Source organism: Myripristis murdjan, chromosome 13 (assembly GCF_902150065.1).
Source record: "Myripristis murdjan chromosome 13, fMyrMur1.1, whole genome shotgun sequence".
Taxonomy (NCBI): domain Eukaryota; kingdom Metazoa; phylum Chordata; class Actinopteri; order Holocentriformes; family Holocentridae; genus Myripristis; species Myripristis murdjan.
The window spans coordinates 27,320,831-27,344,227 of record NC_043992.1 but is presented as its reverse complement, the minus strand read 5'-3'; the positions used below and the strand labels follow the sequence as shown (position 1 = coordinate 27,344,227).

At 42.6% G+C, this 23,397-nt stretch overlaps 1 protein-coding gene across 1 annotated transcript in view; it reads left to right on the top strand.

Annotated features, from left to right (window-relative positions):
* The window catches only part of grik4 (glutamate receptor, ionotropic, kainate 4), a 180,982-nt gene that overhangs the window by 132,290 nt on the left and 25,295 nt on the right, over positions 1-23,397 (top strand). Inside the window, exons 10-11 of the mRNA XM_030066859.1 lie at positions 13,912-14,019; positions 22,198-22,401. Of these exons, the coding sequence (XP_029922719.1) occupies positions 13,912-14,019; positions 22,198-22,401 (312 nt within the window). The remainder of the gene's footprint in view (positions 1-13,911; positions 14,020-22,197; positions 22,402-23,397) is intronic.

Sequence of the window (23,397 nt, the reverse complement as noted above, 5' to 3'; positions counted from 1 at the left end):
GTCCCCCTCATGGATATAAATAGGGAGGATAAAAAATTAGAAACACCACTCAATATAATGCAGTCCAGTGCAAGACCTCTGCAAACTACAACCTCAGTAATAAACATAGAATTAAATTTACACATTCTCTATAGTGTCAACACAAACTGAACACTGTAAACTTTCTTAAAAGGCAGAATTTATGGCAAAGCTGCTGCACTGAACTGCATGAAATTGTACAGGTGGATCTGACGCTGACTGTATATTATAGTTTTACACTACAGAGTGGAATAACTGAGTTTCCCACTTCTGATTTAAAACATTAGACTCTGTGAAAAGTGTGACAAGGTTCCTACCTGATTGTGGTAAAATTCCTACCTCAGCAACCAGGCAAATACTCAGACAGTGGCCCATCTGCCTTTATTAACCTTGTCTGTGTCTCTCCATGCCTCCCCTTTACTCTGGCACTCTGCCAGTCAAGCAGAAGGATAATGCTATCAGGCCTAATGTGATGATTTCAACCAGAAGTATTATAAAATAGGCCTGCCAGTTACGTTAATGGGGAGAGACAAGGTGTTAGACGGGGACTAGGTGGGGGTGTTGTTTGTTTTGTTGACTAACACCTCCCACATGCTGTTGGGATGGGGCGCTTTCAGCCAGGCAGACGCCGGAGGTGCCAATGCGTTGGCAGAGATAGGAAAGGTGGCTTACAGCCCACACACACACACACACACACACGGACACCTACACACAAATTGTATAAGCAGAATTTGCGCTCAAATAAACACATGACAAGTTGATGCTTCAGGTCTTTTTGTTTCATGAAAACACAGTAGTAGCACCCGTAGCCTACAACACCCACACTGCGTCTAGCCGATGAAGGCTCGGTAAAGGGAGAGGTCTTTCAGAATGGAACCTGAGAAGAGATGAAACAAGTTTATGCAACGCTTTGTGGAGATGGAGAGCAATGAGGCATATTGAGCGTAGTCGCCCACCTCCATTCCTCTGCCCCGCTCCCGCCATCGCTCCCTCCCTCTTTGGTCTCACCCATCATCCCCTCATCCCAAGCCCTGTGGCTGTGCTACAGATCGTCCCACATGTGTGCCCATCAGCTCCCGAGGGGTTCAGCACTCCACAACCAATCACCGTCCCAAATTGAATTTCTCTGGCAGGCATTCTCACACATTAGAACTGTTCCCTGCTGCTCTGTCTGCTCTCACTCTGCCTCGATCTGTCTATCTCTGTCTCATTCAATCTATCTATCTATCTATCTATCTATCTATCTATCTATCTATCTGTCTGTCTGTCTATCTATCTATCTGTCTATCTAATGAGTGGTGAGCACCAGCCATCTTGGTGTTTGCCTCTAAAACACAGTCATTAGCTCTGATTAGAATGTAAATCATTGGCAAGGTAGAAGACAAGGTATATTGTTATGCGAGTGCACTGACAAGCAATGTACTTGTCAAATGTGAGAAAAGAAATAACACTGTGGGAGATTTGTTTTTTTTTTTTGTTGTTGTTGTTTGTTTGTTTTTCATAGAGAGCTAATCCCTTGCATTTAGAATTTCAAGAGTGTTTAAGATTTTTTGCTTGTTTGTTTGAATACTGCATTTTGATCAAACTTCTGCTGCGAAATATAGCTTTTGTAAAAGTAAATGAACCTGGCTGCATGCCATTTGGTCATAAATTTGCATTAATAGCTTTGGCATCTTGTCTCCTTTGGAAAAAAAAAACACATCTCCAGAGTGTCATAACTAAAAGCCATAGTGTGAAGGCAAAATGTCACTAATTGCCTGAAGCTTAAAATAACCATTTGAGCTGACTGTTCTGCTAGACTACCTTATTTCCAGAATGTGATGTGGCTATTTTACGCAATAATCTTTATTCACTCGGAGTTGGCAGTCAAAGTAAATTTCCCAGCTGCCCCCCGTGCTGGCAGTCAGGTAGGCCAGTGATGATGGGGTTGGCATGGCACTGTTAGTCCTCTGGCCAAGGCACCACTGGCACCTGTAACCAACAGCAGTCCACACAGAGAGAGTGAGAGAGAGAGAGAGAGAGAGAGAGAGAGAGAGAGGATGAAAAAGGTGGGAAAGTGGAAGAGAGATGAAACGTAAAGGCGAATGATAAAAGGACAGATAACAAAGAAGTAAAAACAAAGCTTTAAAACTATAACCACACAGTAAAAACATACTACCACATATCACGTAATAACAAGACCCATATTTTCTCTATGCGCATCATTTTAAACACCTGATGGTAAAGACAACAATGCCGACCTCCCATCCACATCCTTGTTGAAATGCCTAATCATATTTTAGGAGAATTGGCTATAATCCTCTATCGCCTATTGTTTGGTCCATTCATGAGCCAGTGTAATGAGCTAGATAAAGGAGCCTAATAAGAACTATCTCAGTTAGCGTGTATGTGTATGAACGTGCACGCGTTTGTGAGTGTATAGTCTCCAGATGGTGCGAACACCAGGGCTAAGCTGTAAAACAGTATTATTCTGGATGTATATAAATGGCTAATATAACTCAACCTGTCCCAGTGAAAGCGCAGCCCACATTCTCCCTCCTCTCTGGGAACACAGCGAGACTGAACACTTTCCTAGCTCAAGCCCTCGTTTCCAGAATGGATTGCCACCTGCTCTGTTTTTTGGGGGTCAGAAGGATGAGTGCAATTGTCAGTTTTACTGTGATGCTCGGCTGTGGCCAGCAGCTATGGGACTGCTGGCTGATCCATCTGACATTTAGTTTATAGTCTATGCAATGCTGTTTGCCTCTGTGTGTATGTGTATGTGTCTGTGAATGTGATTGTGTTTGCATGCGTGTGTATGTTTGCATGTGTATGTCTGCATGCATGCTTTTGTGTGCATGTGTATGTGTTTGTGTGAGTGTATGTGTGTGTGTGTGTGTGAGAGAGAGAGAGAGCTGATTTGCCTGCTGTGTTTGGGTCTGGTGCCAGTCGCCATGCCCCACATCTAACACCGCCTGCTTCCTGGCTCCCTCCACAGGCACAGGCACAAAGAACCCATCACAATCTCTGCATGTCTAGCAGGGTTGCACCTCTTTCTTTCCAAAGCAAACACACTGCAGCCTGCCAGGCTACACACCCACACACTATCCCCATCCTGACAGGGCTGTCCAGCCTCTGTCTAGCCCCTGGCCTCCACGGACTGGCCCTCTCTTTCTACATGCAGCTCATTGACAGCAGCATGCTGGTTAATTGGAGGAAGCTGTAACATGAGTAATTATTGCAGTTTGGGGGAGGCAAGCTGTCGCCTGGTTCAGCACCGGGCTCTATCTGTTAGATTGTGTGTGTGTATGTGTGTGTATGTGTGTATAAACGGGAGGGATGAGTGTTATGTGAGCTGGGTATGGTGTAGCTTGTGTGCCAGTGTGTGGATTTGTTTTCCTGTGTGCATGCGTCTATACATGCACACATGCACATATATGCATCTCTGTGTACTACAGGGGGAGGGCTGAGTACACAGAGATGGCCTATTCATGGGGACAAGAGGATCACTAATTAAGTTTTGTAATGGAGGCACTTAATCAAGGCTTTGGAATGGAAACCACCTGAGAGAGGCAGAGGAAAACATCCAGAGGTGGAGAGTCAGTTGGAAAAGCCTGGAAGAGGCTGCAGAGCGCTGGGCGGGTTGTGGCAGGTCACAAAGGGCAGAAGTGGAGAGGCTGAAGTCAGACTCCAACATGACCCACTGCAAATTGTTGTCATTATCAGGTTCACAGGCAGCTGGCAAAATTTGATGCGCGAGAATCATTTTGGCATTGGCTCTCTAGCATCAAGTTAACTCAGGATATGTTTTGCTAAAGACTCATTTTTTATTTATCAAGACTGCAGAGTTGGTAGCACTGATGTGTCTCCTTCCCCAGCTGAGGATCCTTAGAATTGCTGTATTTTTTTTCAATACACCGATATGTTTGTCACTTTGTTTAACATGTGGACATATATCCCTATAGTGTGCATATTAAGGGTAAGCTACACTGTACTTTTTAAGGCAAAATCTCTTAGCTCACTTGAGGATTAATTGATCCACAGCTTTGCCACTGTGAGAAAAACTATTCTGCCCAACAGAAAGACTCACAGTCGGAGATGCTTAAATAAGCCAGTGGACAATGATTTATGTTCTTCTCTTGTTGGATTCTTTTGTATCTTCAGTGTGCACTGTCATAGCAGCAAAATGTACAACGTGCTTACATCGATTCAGACAAACTCTTACATTTAAGCATTTTGTGTTTTTGAGTTTGCTGCATTCCTGATAAGGTAATGTGGCTACAGAGTCCTAGCTGTGGTTAGAAAAGGTCAGAAAAGGTCAAAGACCCTTAGAGAAGGTTTGGATATTTTTGTAAGCAGAAACTGGGACTTAGTGGTCTACACTTTCAATACATAAGGTACAGAGTTATACTTAAGTTTTCTTATTCGATAAGTTTTCTTATTTATTTTCTCATTTTCTGAGAGTGTATGTCATCTTAACAGTCTGTTCCTTTTATCTTGAGTCCTTGTACGTAAACCTTACTCCCATCAACTGTTGTAAAAAAAAAAAAAAAGTGTTTTCATCATTTCTGAGGTAATAGAAATTCCTCCCTTGGAAAATGTGCAAGCTACCCAAACAACTGGCAGATATATTTAGTGAAATAGAAAGTATTCATTCCATTCATTTTTTATCGGAGGTGATTTCATTTGCTGCAGCATTTAAAGCGAATTGAGTAAACATAAAAACTTGATCCGCTTCTCTCCACAGGTAAAGAAAATTCTACTTCTGCATCTTCTACTCCACAATGAAGGGGTGCCTTGCTCATTTTCTCACTTACCTCTAGTCTCTCAGCACTAACCGCAATCCAAACTGCTCGTTCACCTCATGAGAATAAACAAGATTTCTGGTTGTAGTGCTACTTCTTAAACCTTGGTTATTGATTTTTTTAATACTGTCGTCCTCCCACAGATTTAAGCTCCATCATCTCATTTCATTGCATTTGCATGCCCCCGTAATAAGTCTTTGTAAAGAGATCGTTTTCGTCCTCATCAATAAGCTGTTAAATCATCCAGACGTGTTCTGATATATCCCGACCAATTTCCTGAATCACCACTTGAACATTTAAACCCAGATTACTCTCCCTTTCTGCCTTTTTAATATACCTAAGTCCCAGCTTGTCCTTGTGACAAGGTCTTAAGAGGTGGAGCCGTGGAATGGAGGTGATGAGGAAAGAAGAGACCCTTTTTGTCCTTATCTCCTTCACTTTTTTCTGTCAGAGTGCCTTTAACATGCCAGACTCACAAACACGCACATATACACACAGGCAGCATGGGCCCCGCTTCAATTTACATGAAATGATTTGAGCTGTTTTTTACACAAGACTTCCCCCAGTTAAAGGGTGAATATGCTCGTTGAATTTCTTTCTCTTTTCTATTGGATTTATTTATTTCCTGTCAGCACGGTTCCTGTGTTTATTACGGCAATCTGCCTATTTCTTCCCCTCCCCTTTTCTTCGCTCCCCCTCCCCATCTGAGAACACCATTACCGTATAGCTGCCCCCACTGCTGCTGATGCAGATATACTCAATTCAATTCTCCCCACTGCTGCAATGTGAGGGAGGAGGGATGGGATAGGTATAGGAAGGCAGAGGGAATAAGAGAAAAAAATGTAAGGAGATGAGAGGTAAGGAGCGGCACACAGCAGGTTGACAGTTTCAAGCCTTCCCTTTTCTCTCCTTGAGGGACATTATCATAGGACCCTGGTGTAGCTCAGCGCACCACGGCACGGCTTGGATCTTTCTCTCTGCCTCGGGCTCCAGCAGAGATGAGCACTGCTAGACCAGGGCTGATAGACGTAGAGGGTCTAATACACAAGGGTTGATGTTCAAACTAGTGCCACAATTTGAGAGTAGGCTTAAAGACTGAGGTGGTCCTCTGATCTTTTCCTGTGGCGCAGCTGAAACTTAATATTTCACTCCCTGACTGTGTGTGTGTACGTGTTTGTGTGTGCTGCATCTGCATAATTGTAAAACACTGATTATAGCAATTTCCAAATTGTAAGAGGTGGCAATTTTAATTACATGTAAAGGTGTTCTAGATTGCCTCTTAAACAAGTTGCTCTGGTGTTGCGCATAATTCCTGAACTGCAAATTGAATTGCAATTCATAGCCCGATAACAATATTCAGACGCACATTAGCATTCAGTGTCACAGCATGATTTTATTGCCAATATTACACTACCCTAGATGGTGTGTGTTTGTGTGTGTAGTTCATGTCTTCAGCCCCTGAAGCTACAAAGTATTGCTGCAGCATGTCAGACCACATTACCTTCTGAAAGTCATCCATTAAATGTAGTTTCTCTCTCTCTGTCTTGGCTCACTACTGTCCCATCCTTTTTTCCATTACTGGTCATTCCAATGTGTTGACTGAACACTAAAGGTGCTGTGTCCCGTGCCAGCAAGGTCTTTGGGTTTTGGAATGATCTGCCTCAAGCTAGGAATGTAATTTCAGTATCATCATCTCTATCACCCCTAAAAGCACACTTTTACTTGCTTGCTTCCTTGATTTATGTTGAGTCTTGCCTAGAGTAGTTACTTCTTTTATGTTGCTTTAAACTCTGTTGTTTTAATGGTGTGCACTGTGCACTGGTTTTATTTTTGTTTGGAAAAGCATTCCGTTATTGAAAACTGTTTATCTACAGCGTGCCATTACAAAAGCTTCTTTTCTCCTGGCTAAATCTCGTTCAATAACATCAGTGAATGATCAGTTAATGAGGAGCTTTGTCTCCCCTGGGTTATTCCAAGTAAAGCCGGCTCTGTCATGGGTTAAATACCAGATTGCTGCAGACTGTCCTGGAGGTCAGTGGAGCTTTGAGTTTTGAGAGGAAACAACATGTTTTCTAGCAAAAAACTTCAGTCACTTTTATTAGATTTCATCTCATTCCATTTCCTTGAATTTGTATGAATATTGGATATGAATATCCCAGTTCATGAATGTAATTTGGTGTGCTTCTTTTGAAGTATAATTAGAATGTCTGGCTAAACATGAATGGGTTTGATTCTGAATACAGGGTTATGTGGCCCCATTACAAATTCAGAAGATATACATGCGAATAGACAAATGCTGCCTGTCCTCTGCCCTTTTTCTCTCAAACACTTGATGCACACACACTCAAGCACGCGTGCATACACGCACGTACACACACTCTTCCACTAGGGATCTAACAATTAAGCCCAATGTGCAAGACATGGCAATACCAATTCAAATATGTATGGACCTGGGTGGAAGCCTGTCAGGTGTCTTTTGACATATCTGACTGTGAGAAATCGATTCATTTATATTCATGCAATTCATTTGTATTTATGTGCATGTTGAACAAGATTCATTCAAAACTTAAGAGGAAATTCTGACCACATGCAGTGCAGCAAGTTTTGATGCATACTAATAGATATTGCACTTTTCCCACAGCCCAAATACATTTTAGAGGCAGCACTGCCGAGTGGGACATGGAGAATGGGTTGATCACAGCACGGTTATAGTAAATAACATCACAGCTGTGACTTTTCTATAACACATGGCCTCTCGTGTTCTACTGAAGTAATATTCATTGGAACAACTTGAATGCTCAAAGCAACGATTTGGAAGTGTTCATGCATTCGAAGTTGTTTGAAGCCATCAAACACCAGGATTTGATTTTTTGCAGACTTTGGTTATGCTTTTTTCCTCACACAGGGAGGGTATTCTGTTCATTTGAGTTGATGATTTACCACAAGCCAAATATTGCAACCTCAATCACCAACTAAAGGAAAAACACAAAGATCGTAAAATGTTGGGGATATTGAGAAGTTTATGTTGTTCAGCTTCAGAGAAACATCACACACACATTACACATCATAGTGAAATGTGACACATTTTGTGCCTGTGAATCGAACCAAAGTAAATAAAAAAATGCACGCAATCATATTGAATCGTCAACCTGCTCAAAGATATCCTTCCTGCATTGAATCAGCAGCTACATATCGAAGTTCCTATTGAATTGGTCTAAGGAGAGATTCACATCCGTAATCTACACACAGCAACATCCGCTGTGTCTCCCTCATCCATTCTCTCCTTTGTTTAGTCTCTCAGAGACATACAGCAGTCCCCTTTCCTCTTTTGTTTTTCTCAGTTTGCACTTTGCAGGCTGGAGATGGGGAATAGATCAAAAGCAGAATGGATGAGCTGTTTTGCAAGATCCCCCAGTCTTAACGGATTTCAAGGCTGGGTGAGACTGTGTATGTGTGGGACCCTGTGTGTGTGTGTGTGTGTGTGTGTACATGCATTTGTGTGTATGTGTGTGGTTGTGCCTGTGTTTGTGTGTTTGTGTGTGTGTGTGTGTGTGTGTGTGTGTGTGTGTGTGTGTGTGTGTGTGTGTGTGTGTGTGTGTGTGTGTATGCAAATTCACGTGTATGTGCCTGAGTGCCTCTGTGCCCATGTGCCTGCAAGTCTGCCTCTGTGCTTCTCCTTTTATCAGTGTGCACAGAGCACAACTGGATTTCTACCAAGTCATGGAATAATATAGTTACAGCACAACCATAGAGGCATTATGACCTAATATGTGCTGTTTTATTTGTCTTCTATATGGGGTACAATCAGGGCCACAGACACAAGAGAGTATGACAGCCTCAGTTGTGTTAGCCCCCTCTGTTCTCCCAGAGCTCTCTCTTGTCAGATTCTCTATTGGATTCCCATTTGATGACCCCATTATGAACCCTAATGTTTCGAAGCTTCATATCACTGCTCTGGTCACTGTACTTTCAGAAAAAGCAAGGATAGAGCAGGAATGTACTGAGGCAATGAAAGAGGGAGAATAGAAAAGGGAACATGGGATTGAAATACACCCCTAAAAGGCTTGGTCTCCTAGCAGTGCTCGAGTCTGCCCTAACATGGCCACCGGGGATGAAAACATTTGGACGATCAGTAGCGTTGGGATGCATGGGCTGAATGGGGACTGCGGTTGCAAGGGCATCTATTGTTTATTATTCGTTCTACAGGGGATGCAACACTTGGAGTACTCACAGCTACGCTTTGAAGTGCTGCTCAGCCAGCCGAAAGACCCTTTCTTCAACCCAAGCTTGCCTCTCATTACGATGACAGAACAAGTGATGCTATTATTCACCATAATGCCAAATAATGAACGTAGAGACCAGCTTTTTGGAGTGAATTAATCTATCTCTAATAATGAGATGTCTGTGTGTGTTTTGCTCGGGAGTAGAAACACACACGTAGTGCAAATCACAGTCAAGACTGTGTTGAAAGCTCTTGAAAGCGCAATAAACCAGTTTGACCTTTGGCCACGCATTAGCAACATCTTGACCAGCAGGAAACCCTGGCAACAATGAAGCAAGAATGCCAGCAATCTTCTTGTCTTTTTATTTTCCACCAGCACAAGACTCGTGGCTGCGTGCTCTCCCCACTGATCTCTTTGCTACACAGCAACAACTGCGCTGCCAACCACCATCACCGCCATCTGTGTCCGTCAAGCCCCTTAAGTTTGCCCAGGGCGTCAACCTTGATTGGTCTCATCCCTGCTATGATGAGTCACAATGCCAAAGAGAGGTTCTGTACAAGGATAAACCATTTTGAGAGTGCCACTCAGTTTTCTGTTTTGAAAACTCACACATAACACACACACACACATACACACACACACACACGCATACCAATAGAGCGCCCTCATTCCGCAGCATACCTTGCTTATCATTTGAATGATGAGAACATTGCGAGGCAGAGTGGGGTGTGATCTAAATATAACTCTTTATTATAGCACTGTTTAGTTTTAACCAGGCACCAGCTGCTGATTCAACCAGTGGTGATGTCCGCTGATAGGGAGAAACCGCATCTACTTCAGCATATTTCACTCGAGCTGAGAAAGCATAATGTTGTTATAAGGGCAGAGCAAGCCCATCCTCAGAGGCCCAGGAGGATATTTCACTCCTGCAAGTCCAGAGTGAAACACACACAGGCACAAATATGCATGCACACGTGCAAGCATACAGCCCGGCACAGGCGTGCAAACATTTCTGTCGCGACTCAGACACAGACTTATTTGTAGCGCCTTGACACCTGAATGCTTTAGCCCCGGTGTAAGTGGGCTGTATGACATTATGCTTGATAATGGTAGCTATTGCTTCTCTCAAATATGATGGATGCCTCTGTCACGGCATAGTCTCGCCACACCCTATTGGATACGCCATTTCTGACAGGAAAATCAACCAATCCTGTCGCTTCAGTGAGCAGCCACCCTAATCTTCCCCTCATGCGGTAATTTCAGGTTCCCGAATGAACCTGGGTAATTCCTCACAGGATGCGTCGTTCCACTTGCTCTCTCTGTCTGTCTCTCTCTCACCGTCTCTCTCTCTCTCTCTTGCTCTCTCGCTCTCTCTCTGTTTCTTTCTCATGCATGCATGCTTGCTCTCTCTTGGTCTCTTTCTGCCTCTCTTTCTGCCTCTCTCTCTCATTCTCTCACCATTATGTTCTGGTTCCCCAGCTGCCTGCTCCTCATACTTTCTCATTGATTTTCTTTCTATTCTCCAACCCCACCACACCTACTCAATAAGTGATTGACATTTCCAAGCATCTGCTTTCTAATTCTCTCTCTCTCTCACGCTCTCTCTTTCGCACTCTCTATTGCTCACTCTCTTTTTCTCCTTTCCTGTTCTCCTCTCTGTTATTACACCCTATTCGTCTTCCTCATGTGTCACTATTTTTCAGGAATGTAAATCCCATACTCATCAAAAGTGTGAGTGTTGTATTATTTTTCACTGTATTACCGTGTTACATATTGTAATTGCAGTGTAAATACTAACTACTACACCTTTTGGGTTGATTAATGCATGCAATCGATACAGTTGCTTCACCAGGATTAATGCTTTAGTTTCTTGTTCTCTTCTCCCAGTGTTCCTGCGTCACTAAACAGTTTTTGATAAGGTGCTGCAGGGAAAAGGACTTATGACTGACAGTGCTGATGTTATTACCTGGTCCTCAGATTAATGACAGACATTGTAAGGCTCCAATTAGTCATTCAGTTTAATTAGTTATGGTGCCACTCAGACGATTAGACTCTGTGCTGGCATCTTTTCATCTTGCTTCCCGTTTTTATGGCAGCAGTCAGTGATAGCAGGTGAAATTCATCGCAAAAAGTCACAATTTAAAGAATTGAAATTTTCCTTTCACATCATTAAATGGATTTGCAGTGGTTGGCCCTTTACAGCAGCATTTGTACATCATGAGCAATGGCTGAATTTGCTCCTAACTCTATGTTTCTGTCGCTGATGTGTACACTCTCCTTCCTTTTAGCTGGAGAGAGCCACAGACAACATAGCTGTGTTTATTCCCCTCCTGGCTCACAGAGAGTTGACGGTGGGGCCACCATAGGGCCAGTTCCTCCCCCGTCAGCACGCAGTTCTTCACTCTTCCTGCTCACTGCTCCCTCATCTCCGACACTCTCCTCTCTCCATCTCCTGTCCCTGGGCAGGAGTCACAGTGCCACCCCACCCCATTACCCTCTTCCTCACCCATACGCTCAGACCTTGGTTGACACATGCTGAGCCCAGCCGAGCCAGCAGCTTCCCTGCCGCCTCCCACCACCTCTGTGGGCTTTGACACCTGATTGCGTACGCTGATTGCTCAACACCATATTTCAGGGATCCCTTCTGGGTCCTGCTATGTGCACATTTTCTCGCTCCTTGTTTCTTGAGGCCATCATCAGTAGAGTGTGGAGTGTGTAGTGTGTGTGTGTGTGTGTGTGTGTGTGTTGTGCAGGAGTTCGGTAGCTGCTGCTGTAATCTATTTGTGTGAGCTAGGTGCTATTTCTCCCAACAAGCACACCAGAGGAAATGGAAGGCGAGATCTTTTTGATCATACTCTCAGAGGAAATCTTTGATTCCGGGAGTTCTGTCTTCTCCTTTTTTTTTTTTTTGTTGTTGTTGTTGTTGTTGTGCTCACATCAGAAGTTAGGTATTGGAAGAGTGGGTAAACGGCTTTCAAATGTTGGCACCGATTAACTTGAATCGGTTGAAATCTCTTGATAATTTTGTCAATTTAGTCTTGAAACAAACAGTGGGAACTTGCTCCGACTGAGCATTGACGGCCTTGTTTTTTTTTTTGTTTTTTTTTTTTATCTTTTTTGTTTTTTCTTGAGGCCTCAAACACAGATGATCTGACAGTTCCATTCTTTGCTTCCAGATTTCTTAGCATGTAATCAGATAACTCATTTAAATGACATGGACTGTATCACACAGACTGTGTTTCATCGCAGTGTTTGAAAAGCAGATGCCACATTACTCTATGCACTATGCATATGAGGCCGGCCAGCATTGCTCATTGTTTGGCTGCAGTCTTCATGACATCGGTGACAGTTTCGATGAGTGTAAATGTAAATGAAAAACAGGGTAATGGAATTTCCGTTGTTTTGATTTTTTAAATGCATCTGTCAGGGCCAAGAGTAAGCTTTAAGAAATGTGACCGCTTATTTATATGCAATTTTTTTCTCAATAGTTTGCATAAAAACAGCATACAATATGATTTCAACATGATATATTGTGACCATTAAGAGACAATCTGTGCTAAAGAAAAATAAATAAATAAATAATGATAATAATAATAATCTTCCAAGACTATATTTCTGTTTTGCAACCTGTTATTCATCAGGCAATATTTTAAAAACATAAATGATCCAGTTCTCAAATAATTATGTAAAAAAAAAAATGTATAGATATTATACTACTGCTCTCACAGTTTATTAGAGAGCATTTTACATGTCAGTCACATGGCTGAAGATATAGCTTGTGTAACCACCATGATAAAAATGATGATAAGACGATTTCTGCTGCAGGAGTAAGACTGTGAAAAATGGATTAGCTCCATTGTTGAGGATGAGTATAATGCCCGCCAGCAGCCATTCTTCCCTGCCCAGACAAGGGGACTATTAACTGGATTCCTGCTGTGGTCACGCCTTCACACTGTGCCACAGGAGTTCAGCTGGTGTCTTCAGTGCCAATGGAGGGTTGGGTGACGAATCATTATTCACAGCAAGGAAAATTGTTTTGCTGATAACTCTCCCTGTGTAATGTCAACAGTATTATATAAATCCTCGCCATATAATCAACAGCAAACAAATATTACACTTTGGTTCAAGCGCCAACATCATGCACACATTTACAGCACCAGACAGGTCCAAAGACTGGCATCACTGTGGCAGGGGTAGTTAATATGATGGAAAGTGAATCATTGGAAAAGTTAGTTTCAGTGTCGGAAGTGAGCAAAGGTAAGTGGAGAAAGTTGCTGGTTTGCATACAATGAAGATCCAGAAGAGGAATGTGTATATGAAAGTGTTGAAAGGTATAAATGAAGGCTGTGAAGGGCAAAGTAGATTAACAAAGTATTCATGTTTATAGCCGTTGTAATTGACTGGATACAGTAATGGAGTCAAGGACAGACGTAGGGGAGGAAAGGAAATGAACACATGAGACAGGAGACTAGACGGACAGATACAGAGGATGGGAGGAAAGACACCATGTGAGGTGGAGGTGTGAAGCCCCACTTGAGCAGTAATGAGAATGAGAATACGGCTCTGCACCACAGGATTTGCCGGTAATTGGCTTAATGAATGCATTCTGTTGCCTCTGATTGAACACATGCCCTATGTTATCTCCTCAAGGAGCCACACATCATGTGTTGTCTTTGTCACATCCTACAGTCACTAACTTTTCCTCTCACCTTCTGTTTTTGCACACCATATTAGTATCCCCTCTCTACAGTCCCGTCTTTGCGAAGGTCACGTCGACTACCCTTTAGAGATGACGGTAGAAAAAAAGCTCCACAAAGTCTCTTTTGCCTTTCCCAACCATTGATGTCACTCGCTGATCTGTGTATGTGTGTGTGCTCTCTTTGCAGATTGGCCAGTGGCACTCTGAAGATGGACTGTCCATGGAGAAAAAGCTGCCGTCAATCAATGTGACGGACACCCTCTTCAATACCACTCTTACTATCACGACAATATTGGTGAGCAGGATGCAGACATACATCAATACTCACCTTTTTTGTATGTTTACTTAAACCCTTAAGCCACAAACTGAACTATTAGGTTGATGTAAAGATGATATGGCTGACATTCCATGGCTGACATTCAATTACCATATCAAAACCCTATTTAGAGCTTTCAGATCTAAGCTAAGTGCTCTTGGGATCAGAGGAACTGGTGTGGCGCTATAATGTTTTGCTCCCAGAGGACTTTGGTTGCGGTTGCATCAGAGTACATCGGTGGACGCTAATAATTCACCATGTCGGCCTTTCTGAAGCTCTGTTTCAAGTATAGAGCCTGTTAGGTATTTCTGCATCCTAGGTTGTCCCAATTAGGCTACAACGTACTTACGGTAATAAAAACGTTACCACAGTTCAAACCTCTTAGTCTTGTCTGCATGCACAAACAAAGCTAAACCGGTTTTGGCAAAGAGGAGATCTATATTACACGGCATCTAAGATGACAAATGAGGATAATAGCCTGCCTGATGGCTGAGATGGCCTGGGAGCTGGCATCAGCACTCTTGGCATGGCAGAGTGGATATGCTGGAGAGGAAATAGTAAGCTACATCTGTGTTGGAAACTCACACACACGGATACACATGATGACACAGTCCCTTCATTTTCCTAGTCGGACCTGCACACTCTGCTGGGCTGGGCAGAGAGCTGTTAAAGAGGGGGAGGTGTGAGTGTGACAAGCCATTTTCACATTCATCACCACCAGTGGAGATCCCTTAAGTGGACCATTAGAATTAGATTCACTTTATTCGGTGTAAGTGTGATGTCATTGGTTCAGAAATAGTTACAACGCTGTACTAAGTGGCACACATGGCACATGGATAACAGGAGCTCACGTACACCACTTTTACACCAACCAAGCAAGGTTTACCTGGGACTACCCACCAAAATAGCATGACACCGTTTATATTTGCAGAAGACCTGGACTGCATATTTACCTCCCATGTTAACTGCTGGCACAATCTTCCAGCCTGAGTGTCACTTATCAATACGCCTACATGGGTCTGAAATTAGCAAGTGACTTGTTGACACCTCTGCCAATGGGAGATGAACGCAAGTTTCAGAACGCCAGACTAAAATGCAGGTTAAAGCAGCCACTTAACCAAACAAGACAGCAGATTGTACATATCACCACAAATGTGTAGTCTACAGTTTGGAGTTGCTCAGATATCACGTCTCTGTGCTGATATGCTGCCATAAAACATTAAAAGGTTACAGGTGGAATCCAGTTGGAGCAGCATAGATTTTCAGTGATCTGTATTAGCCGTTCCTCATCCCGCAACACACTCACACAAACAATCGTGTCATTCCCTGCGCTAGCGGATGAATCAGAAGATAAGACATAAAGTAGTTTGTAAGCAGAGCCAAATGGCCCAATGTGTTATTCTGAGTGGCTGGTTTATCAACTGTGGAGCCATGGGAGCGAGGGAAGGACGTGTTAACCATATTTTGTCAACCCGCTCTGCCCTCATTGAGACTGATTGAGATTCAGATGGGACAGTCGTCTCACACAGGAGGGGAAGAGCAAGGCGCAGGGGGGGTGAGTGGAGATGGGTTTGTGTGCATGTCTGTGCGTGTGTGTTTGGGGTGTGGGGGAGTACAAATGAGACAATGTTTTCACAACAGAGAGAGGGAGTGAAAGAAAGCACTGGGCAAGCACAGAGCTTTGATTTCACTTTGGAGATATAGCATCCCCGGACCAAACTTCGGAAGCCACCAAGGAGCAATTTTCAGTGCCTATCACAGCTCATTCATCATGGTCTGATTGCTGTGTCGCCGTTATCTCGCTAGTGGGCGGCGGACGAACCACAGCTGAGAGCCATAAGACTTCCTTACCTTACCTGTAGCACTGGCCTGGGAGGGTGTCTGTGTGCGTGTGTGTGTTTATGTGTGTGTGCATGAGCGTGTGCATGTGCATGTGTGTGCACTTTTGTATATATGTGCTGATACAAATGTACCCGTTTGTGTGTATAGTCTAGTATAGTTGGTGCACGCTCTTCCCCGCCGTATGTGTGTATGTGTGTCCGTGCATGTGTGAAGTTTCTTGACATGCTCACCTGGCCTTTAGAGAGCAGTTTCATTACACCTACGCATGGCTGTCACCTTCCCACTTCAATTTCACAAACAGCTCCAGAAAAAAGCAGCCGCAGAATTGATTATCACTTCACTGCTGGGCCACACTCCCTGTGTTTGTAATCACTGGCTGAGTTTGTTACAGGCACTGGTTTAGGTGTTAGCAAAATAATATCTTTATACCTCCAGTAGCCTCACTGAAGTAATAAAAAGGCTACGCTTTGCTTCCTATAGATAAAATCCTTTTGGCTATGTTGTTTTAAGTTATTTTTGTGATATTGCAAAGGCACTTTCTCTGTGTTCTCTATGCTCGGAAGGAGCTTGACGTCTGTTTTCAGCTCTGTATTTTCAGCTCTTTCTGATCCCAGGTGACTGGCATTGCGGTTGTGTAAGGCTCAGTGTTTGAGAGCCAAGTTATTTTTTCAAGTGGTTCTATTTGGCTGGACAAAACGTTACCTCCTCTTTGCAATCACATTCAAGGTCTTGACCTCTCCTTTAATCTCACCAATTCGTGCCCATCAAATCAAAACGTACTGATAGAAGATGAGTTCTATTTATTTTTCTCTTTATTCTCTACACAAATGTGCATTTTTATCAGTTTCCTGTATTCCACAGTTGCACACTACTCGATGAGTCTTTAAGCAGGAAAGTCGTGTATGTACATCCACGTGCACAAGATCAGCTTATTGGATATGATTTAATTCTTCTCTACTACATGTACATCAGACCACCTGCAGCAGTAGAGACCCAGTATATTTGTGGATGTTTTATTAACCTTTCCTTGTACAGGTAAATACCTGCCTTCAGAGATACTTGTTATTCCTATGCAATGCAGATTAGATTGCCTTGGTTTGCATATTAAGTCAGTTATACCTGCAGTGCATAAATGCCAAGAGCAGCACTGTTTTTAGTGCTGCAATAGATAGAAAAGTATCAACTGCAATAGCTTGTTTCAATAGCCACACCATTACAGTTAATATACCGGAGACCGGCATCCTATTACCTTTTGAGACAGACCTCTGGCCCCATTTATGATTTCAAGGTTAGAATGGGCATATGAGTAATAATAAAAGTAATGGGAGAGATTTTTCACAGTCTCTCCTCTCTGGCTCACTGTACAGTAAATGCCTACATTTGTTACTTCTAACTTACAAATCATTACATAGTCTTGTGTCTGGATGTATCACTGATTTTTTTTATGTTCTGAAAGCCTACCCATAATCACCACTGACACAGTGCAGCACTCCCTATTATTCTCCTATAATTGAAAGAAAACAAATGGAGACGAGCCTTCCCTATGCTTCCCTTTTAGAGCTGCTTCCTTCCATTGTTAGGGAGTCAGACTCAGTATCAAAATCCAGCCTTAAGACTGATTTACTCATTACAGCTCGAAACCTGCCTTTGACTCCCACTTTACGAGGCATCCTTTTACCTTTTTCGACTTCTTTGCAGTCAGTCTCTTATTTCCATTGCTCTGCTATCCAATCACACACGTCTTGGTGGGAATTCAAGAGTGCACAGCACAGACTGATAAAAGCAGAGACACAGAACCAGATTTGCACACAGACACAGAGGCACTCAGGTATGTGCACATGAATTTACAAGTATGTAGACACACACACACACACACACACACACAGACGATCCATCCCCATTTTGCAGTTGATGCACTTCTCTTGTTGTTTTTTCATTTCATCTTTGTGTATTCATTTGTATTTTATGTTATTTATTTTCTGTAAAACACAAAAGTTGTTTGCTGAAAGTGCTTTATTAAAAATTGACTTGACCAGCACCTTTTTCCCAGTGACCTAGTATTTTCTGAATATTGTCAGAGCTTCTATGGCTCCTTTTCAAACAGCACTGCTAAGCCCTGTGAGAAAATTATATATCTCAGCTGCCAGTTTGCTTGACTCTGGAGAGCACATTTTTAAGAAAAGAGGGGGAAAAAAAATTGGATTGCTGAAGAGGGAAGCAAGGAAGGTTGTGCGAAGACACCTTGAACACCCTGAGGTTTAAAAAGGGGAAACTCCGCTGTGTTGTGTTAAGTCGCATCTGGCACAGTGTTCGTATTTGCGTGTGCGCGTGTGTGTTGTGCACATGTAAGTGTGTGCTTGTTCCACCAAAGTTATCAGTCCGCACCCAGACTCCACATGGCCTGGGAATAAGAGCCTGTTTTAAAAAGTCTGCATTTCTTTATAGCTTCAGACTCATAGCTTTATTGCTGTTTTGCTGCGGTGTGCAAAAGAAGGTAGATAGGATTTCTTTGTGATTTTGCCTTCACGGAAGACAGCGCTTTTATACCTTAGTATAGACTTTTCATACTTTTATATAGTTTTTATATAATTTTGCTCTCTACTTCACAGAGGATTCCAGGTGAAGTGGTTGTTTCACTTTGTGAGTGTTTGGTGGAAGTTTCTGGAGAGGTGAGGACTATGTGCACCAAATAGATCAGCATTTCATAGCCATCGTATTTCCCTTTCTTCAGCCCAGCACATGTCTGATTAATAGAGGGTTTTATTTGCTGCCTTTGACCCGCCATTTTTATTAAAACCTAAAGAGCGTGCAGAGAAAGAGAGGGGGATTAAAGCAAAATGACGAAAAAAGAAGAACGAGAAAGGAGAAACCTGTGGGTTTGATATCAGTCAGTCAGACGCTGTGTTATTGATTCCTGATGGGTTTTTATTGGTGTGATTGATGGTTGTGCACTAGGTCTAATGTTATTTGTCTGTACTTAACCAGGTCAACACAGAGGGAGGGAGGTACGGAGCGAGACAGAGGTTGCATTTTCCAGCCCCGATCCGAGAGGCTTTGCTTCCTAATGGCAGGGGCCATTTCTTACAAATATAGAATAGTTTTATCCTTCCTCATGCACATCAGTCAACAAGTCAGGCAGGAAAGGGAATTACAGTCGCCATTTAATTAGGTGTTGCAGAAGGACACACACACATATGCATTCACACATGCTGCTCGCCCTCAGCCCGGTTGATCAGAAGACAAATTAACTGAATCTTGCAGGTGTGTTTGTTTCCTCATTTCCTCCCTGTCTCCAGGCCCGCAGGAGTAATGTACATAGTCCTCTGTGAAAGCAAACTTCTTTAATAAGCCGATTTTGACAGAAAAGTGAAGGAGAGGGAAAGCTCCTGGCTCAACTTGGCTTGACTGCAAGTCGGTGCTTGAAAAGCTACAGCAGTCTGTGAGCTATGAAATTAGCGTTTATATTGTGCCTCGTGCATGCTGAAGCAAGAGGTGTCACATCAGGCCACTGAACTGACATGCGCGGCTGCTTTAAAGAGCTAATGAACAGATGGAGGGGTTTACATGTATAGAGTTGATCAAAAAAGGGAAAAGAGACTGAATGCTTTCATGCACTGATTATATCTGCAGTAAATTGATGTTTCAGTCTGCAGGCCTTTCTCAAGACAATTTGTGATGTCTTGTTGCTGTATACCATATGTGAGGTGTACATTTAGCACCATTTCAGCTATCTCACCCTCTTTCTTTCTCTCTCTCTGCCTTCTCTCTCTCTTACTCTCCTTTTGCTTCTGCTGTAAATTGTAGCCTACTGTTGCTTTACAGCGTGCCTGCGTAATGGATCAATAAGCCTGGTTGGATTCAATAAATCCATAATAGAAAGGATGAACTGATCAGGCTTTCGCACACAGTTTTCGTTTTATTCTCATTAATATCTCATTCTTACTCAGTCTTACACTCTAATAAGAACAGGAGACTGAGTGCTACTGTTTAGTGATGGGAAAAGTAAAAGGGCAGACTGAGCAACCAGGTATCAAAACAACCTCTCTCACCACCCCCCATCATTTCTGAGCTACAGGTGCAACCAACTGTTGCTATGACAACAGTTGTCGCGCCACCTGATGTGCTCCAAATTCCACAATGTTCCAAATTTCAGTGTAACAGCCCTTTTTTGTGGCTTCCACTGTGAGGCAAATCAATCTCCAGTCAGCCAGCCACCACACAAAACAGCATATCCAGCTGCGAGGATGACAAAACAATTTCAGTTCCTCTGGCTTAAAATACTGCACCCTGCTACATGCCACATAAGAGTGTGCGCTTTGTCTTCCTTAAAACTGTCACAGGGGCTTTAAATGGCTGACTACATACGTGACTCCACTCTCAAAGTCTGCAGTTACTCGCACTAAGCTTTTTGTGTGCAGTGAAGAAAACAACTTTTTTTTTTTTTTGGAGGGGGTTGGGGGTAGGGATTGAACTTCATTTCATTTCTGTTGTCTCTGTTTTTAAGAATGGAGAACTGCAATGCTGTGACTTGTTATTGATTGGAATCTGATGTCAAAAGGCCCATGCAGGTCAAAGAAATTTCATACCAGTGCAGCGAAGGATTTGTGCAATACCCATGCATAAACGCCTCAGAGGGAGAGCGAGAATTCACATTGAGTACAGTGAAAAACAGCCCCATTCTTTAGTTTGTGTTGCTTTTCAATTTTACATTGATCTCTGAAGGCCTGAATGCTGCCAACAGACAAAAGTACTCCATGTTTACTAAGATAGTAAACATGGATAGTAATCATGAAAACTCCAAATTGGATATTTCCTTTTGTGACAGAGTTTTGAAGTGTCTGGGGTTACATATGTTTTTGAAAGTAAAAATCCCATTTGTTTTCCCAAATGTAGTGTTACGTGACTGCCAGTTGGAGCATTTAAAACACAGGATGGGCAACAAACTCCACCAATCAGTATTGTCAGTATAAACAAATAGCAACTACATTGAAATAATTCACGTTCATTGAACAAAAGTCAAAAACTGTGTACAAAAAAAAAAAAAAAAATTAATGTTAAATGAACAAGTTCCTCAGTGCATAGCCACAAAAAAGGGCCAATCACTGAGCTTCAGAGCCTGATTTTATACAAACATTGGATCATTTCAGCAACTATTGAGCAGTATTTTATTCCTGGTTGGGATCACTGATCAGAATACAGTATTATATAATACTGAATATAGATGATTTTATCTTTTTGTATTGTTTATTTACCCAGGAGACTCTGTTTCTGTGGCTAATTTTGTGTTTCACATTAAAGGTAAAATTCTAAATGGGGAAAAACAGTTGCTACCCTGTTGTGCAAGCTTTCATTACAACTCACAAAATCTTATTTTCTAAAGTTTTGTGCAAATAATCCGCACAGAAATTCATGCCAAGTTTGCTACAGCTTAAAGTCGAATTTGCTCATTTCACAAGCTGAGTGCAGGGAAAATGCAATGGCAAGGTGTCAGAACGTGCTGTCTTCTTTATGATATAGTGGAGCCTGAGCTCACCAGTTTGACAGTCGCATTACTTTAAAAATAACACATACAGGTGGCTGAAAAATTCATCATTGTGGGGTTGTTTAAGTCATCCTACTACATCAACATAATGACAAAACAAGACATAAATAAACAGCTGAACACAGTGTTGGTTCGCTCAAAGACAGAGGTTGTAAATATGGTGTTGGAGGTGCAGGATAGAGATCTTTGTGTGTGTGCGTGCGTGTGTGGGCGTGTGTGTGAGGGTGTGTGTCCACACTTGTGCATGTGGAGAAGCAGCCGTGTGTGACGCCGAGTGAAAGTGCATTTGTTTCCCAGCCAAGTTTTGCTGGAGAGAACAGATGAGTATGTACCTGTCTGTGTTTAATTTTAGTAGCTGACTGGCTTCTCTTCAAAACCAGCAATCACAGTTTCCATAGCAGACAGTAAAGCTGTTATGAACTATGACCTCCAAAATACATACGGGATGTCACCTCTATTCCTCCTGTTTGCACCTTGTAAAATATTCAGTTACACTCTATAAAGCCTGTTGTATTCAACAGTAAAATGCAGTTTCCAGACTATCCAGACTGTGAATATAGTATAAATGACATCTCCGGTAACAGTATAACAATCTGGCTGTCAACTTAAATCTACAATATCTATAACCTGCACTGCTGCTGTCACAAATGCTCTACTCTGAAAAGAGCTAAGACTCTGTCATTTTTTAGTGCATCTTATAAATATGGAGATCCAGCTTCAAGCCACCACTCACTCTTGTAAGTGTTCATAATCCGACTGTGGTTGTTTTTCAGGAGAATCCGTATGTGATGCTGCGCCAGAACTACCAGGAGCTGGAGGGGAATGAGCGGTACGAAGGCTTCTGTGTGGACATGCTGAAGGAGTTGGCAGACATCCTCAAGTTCAAGTATCGCATCCGGCTGGTGGGGGACGGGGTGTACGGGGTTCCTGGTGCCAACGGGACGTGGACGGGCATGGTCGGAGAGCTCATCTCGAGGGTAAGTTGGTAATAACATGGGTGCATACTCATATGTGAGCCAGCTGTGAACAAGTTATACTGAAAAAAACAAGGTAAACAATAATAAAATCTGCCAGTAAGAGGAGAGAATCCCACCTGTTTCCAATGCAGTGTAACTTGTTTCAAGATTGTTTCTGGGAACACGTAAAGATAAATATGTTGAAACAAGGCAGAATAAGTCAAATCAGCCAACTAGAATCAAGAAAAAGTAGCGACTTCTGATTTATGGAAATTCTGGAAATAAGTGGGATTATCTCATCCCACTGACAGACGGAATCAGTTGTTTTAACAAAAAAAAAAAGATTTTAAGACTCAATATGAAACTAAATGACTAGGTAAAATTAACATTTTTGTATTGTGATAATGATTACGTTTATATTTATGTGAATGCACCAATTCATACATGTAAACACACAGGTACAGCTGAGCAGCTGCAGGATTCAACTCGCAGATTTCCCCTCCATGTCAAGCACTCATTTTTTTCCTCTTACTTGGCAGTTGGCCTTTTCAGCTTAAGCGTTGTATTTTCTAAAACAGTCATGGCTTGTTGGTGGCTTGTTTCCTGTTGGCTCCTTTCCTAAAGCCTTCTGAGGTGACCTTAACACACTTTATTTCTGAATCAGAGTCTATGTTGTCGGTGTTAAATCTCTGAGTGAGGTCTCGCAGTCTCCCAGCCACGCTGCATGGAGCTGTTAACAGGCAGATAAAGTTGTGTAAGAGTGGTGGAAGGGATAAGAGGGGGAAGGAACAGGAGATGGAGCAAGTGCAAGGAGAGAGGGAGGAAGTCAATCTCAAGAAGTGATCTGTCTTAATTCTGTGGGCTAATGGAGGGCAAGGCCATTAAGGACATAAAGCACGGAGTGCCTGCTCTTATTATTGTCACAGCCTGCCCCCCCTGGAAGTTACCTCTGGCTGGCTGGCTGACCTTCAGAAGGCCCATGGTAAAACCTTACATGTGTCTCTGACAGATACATGA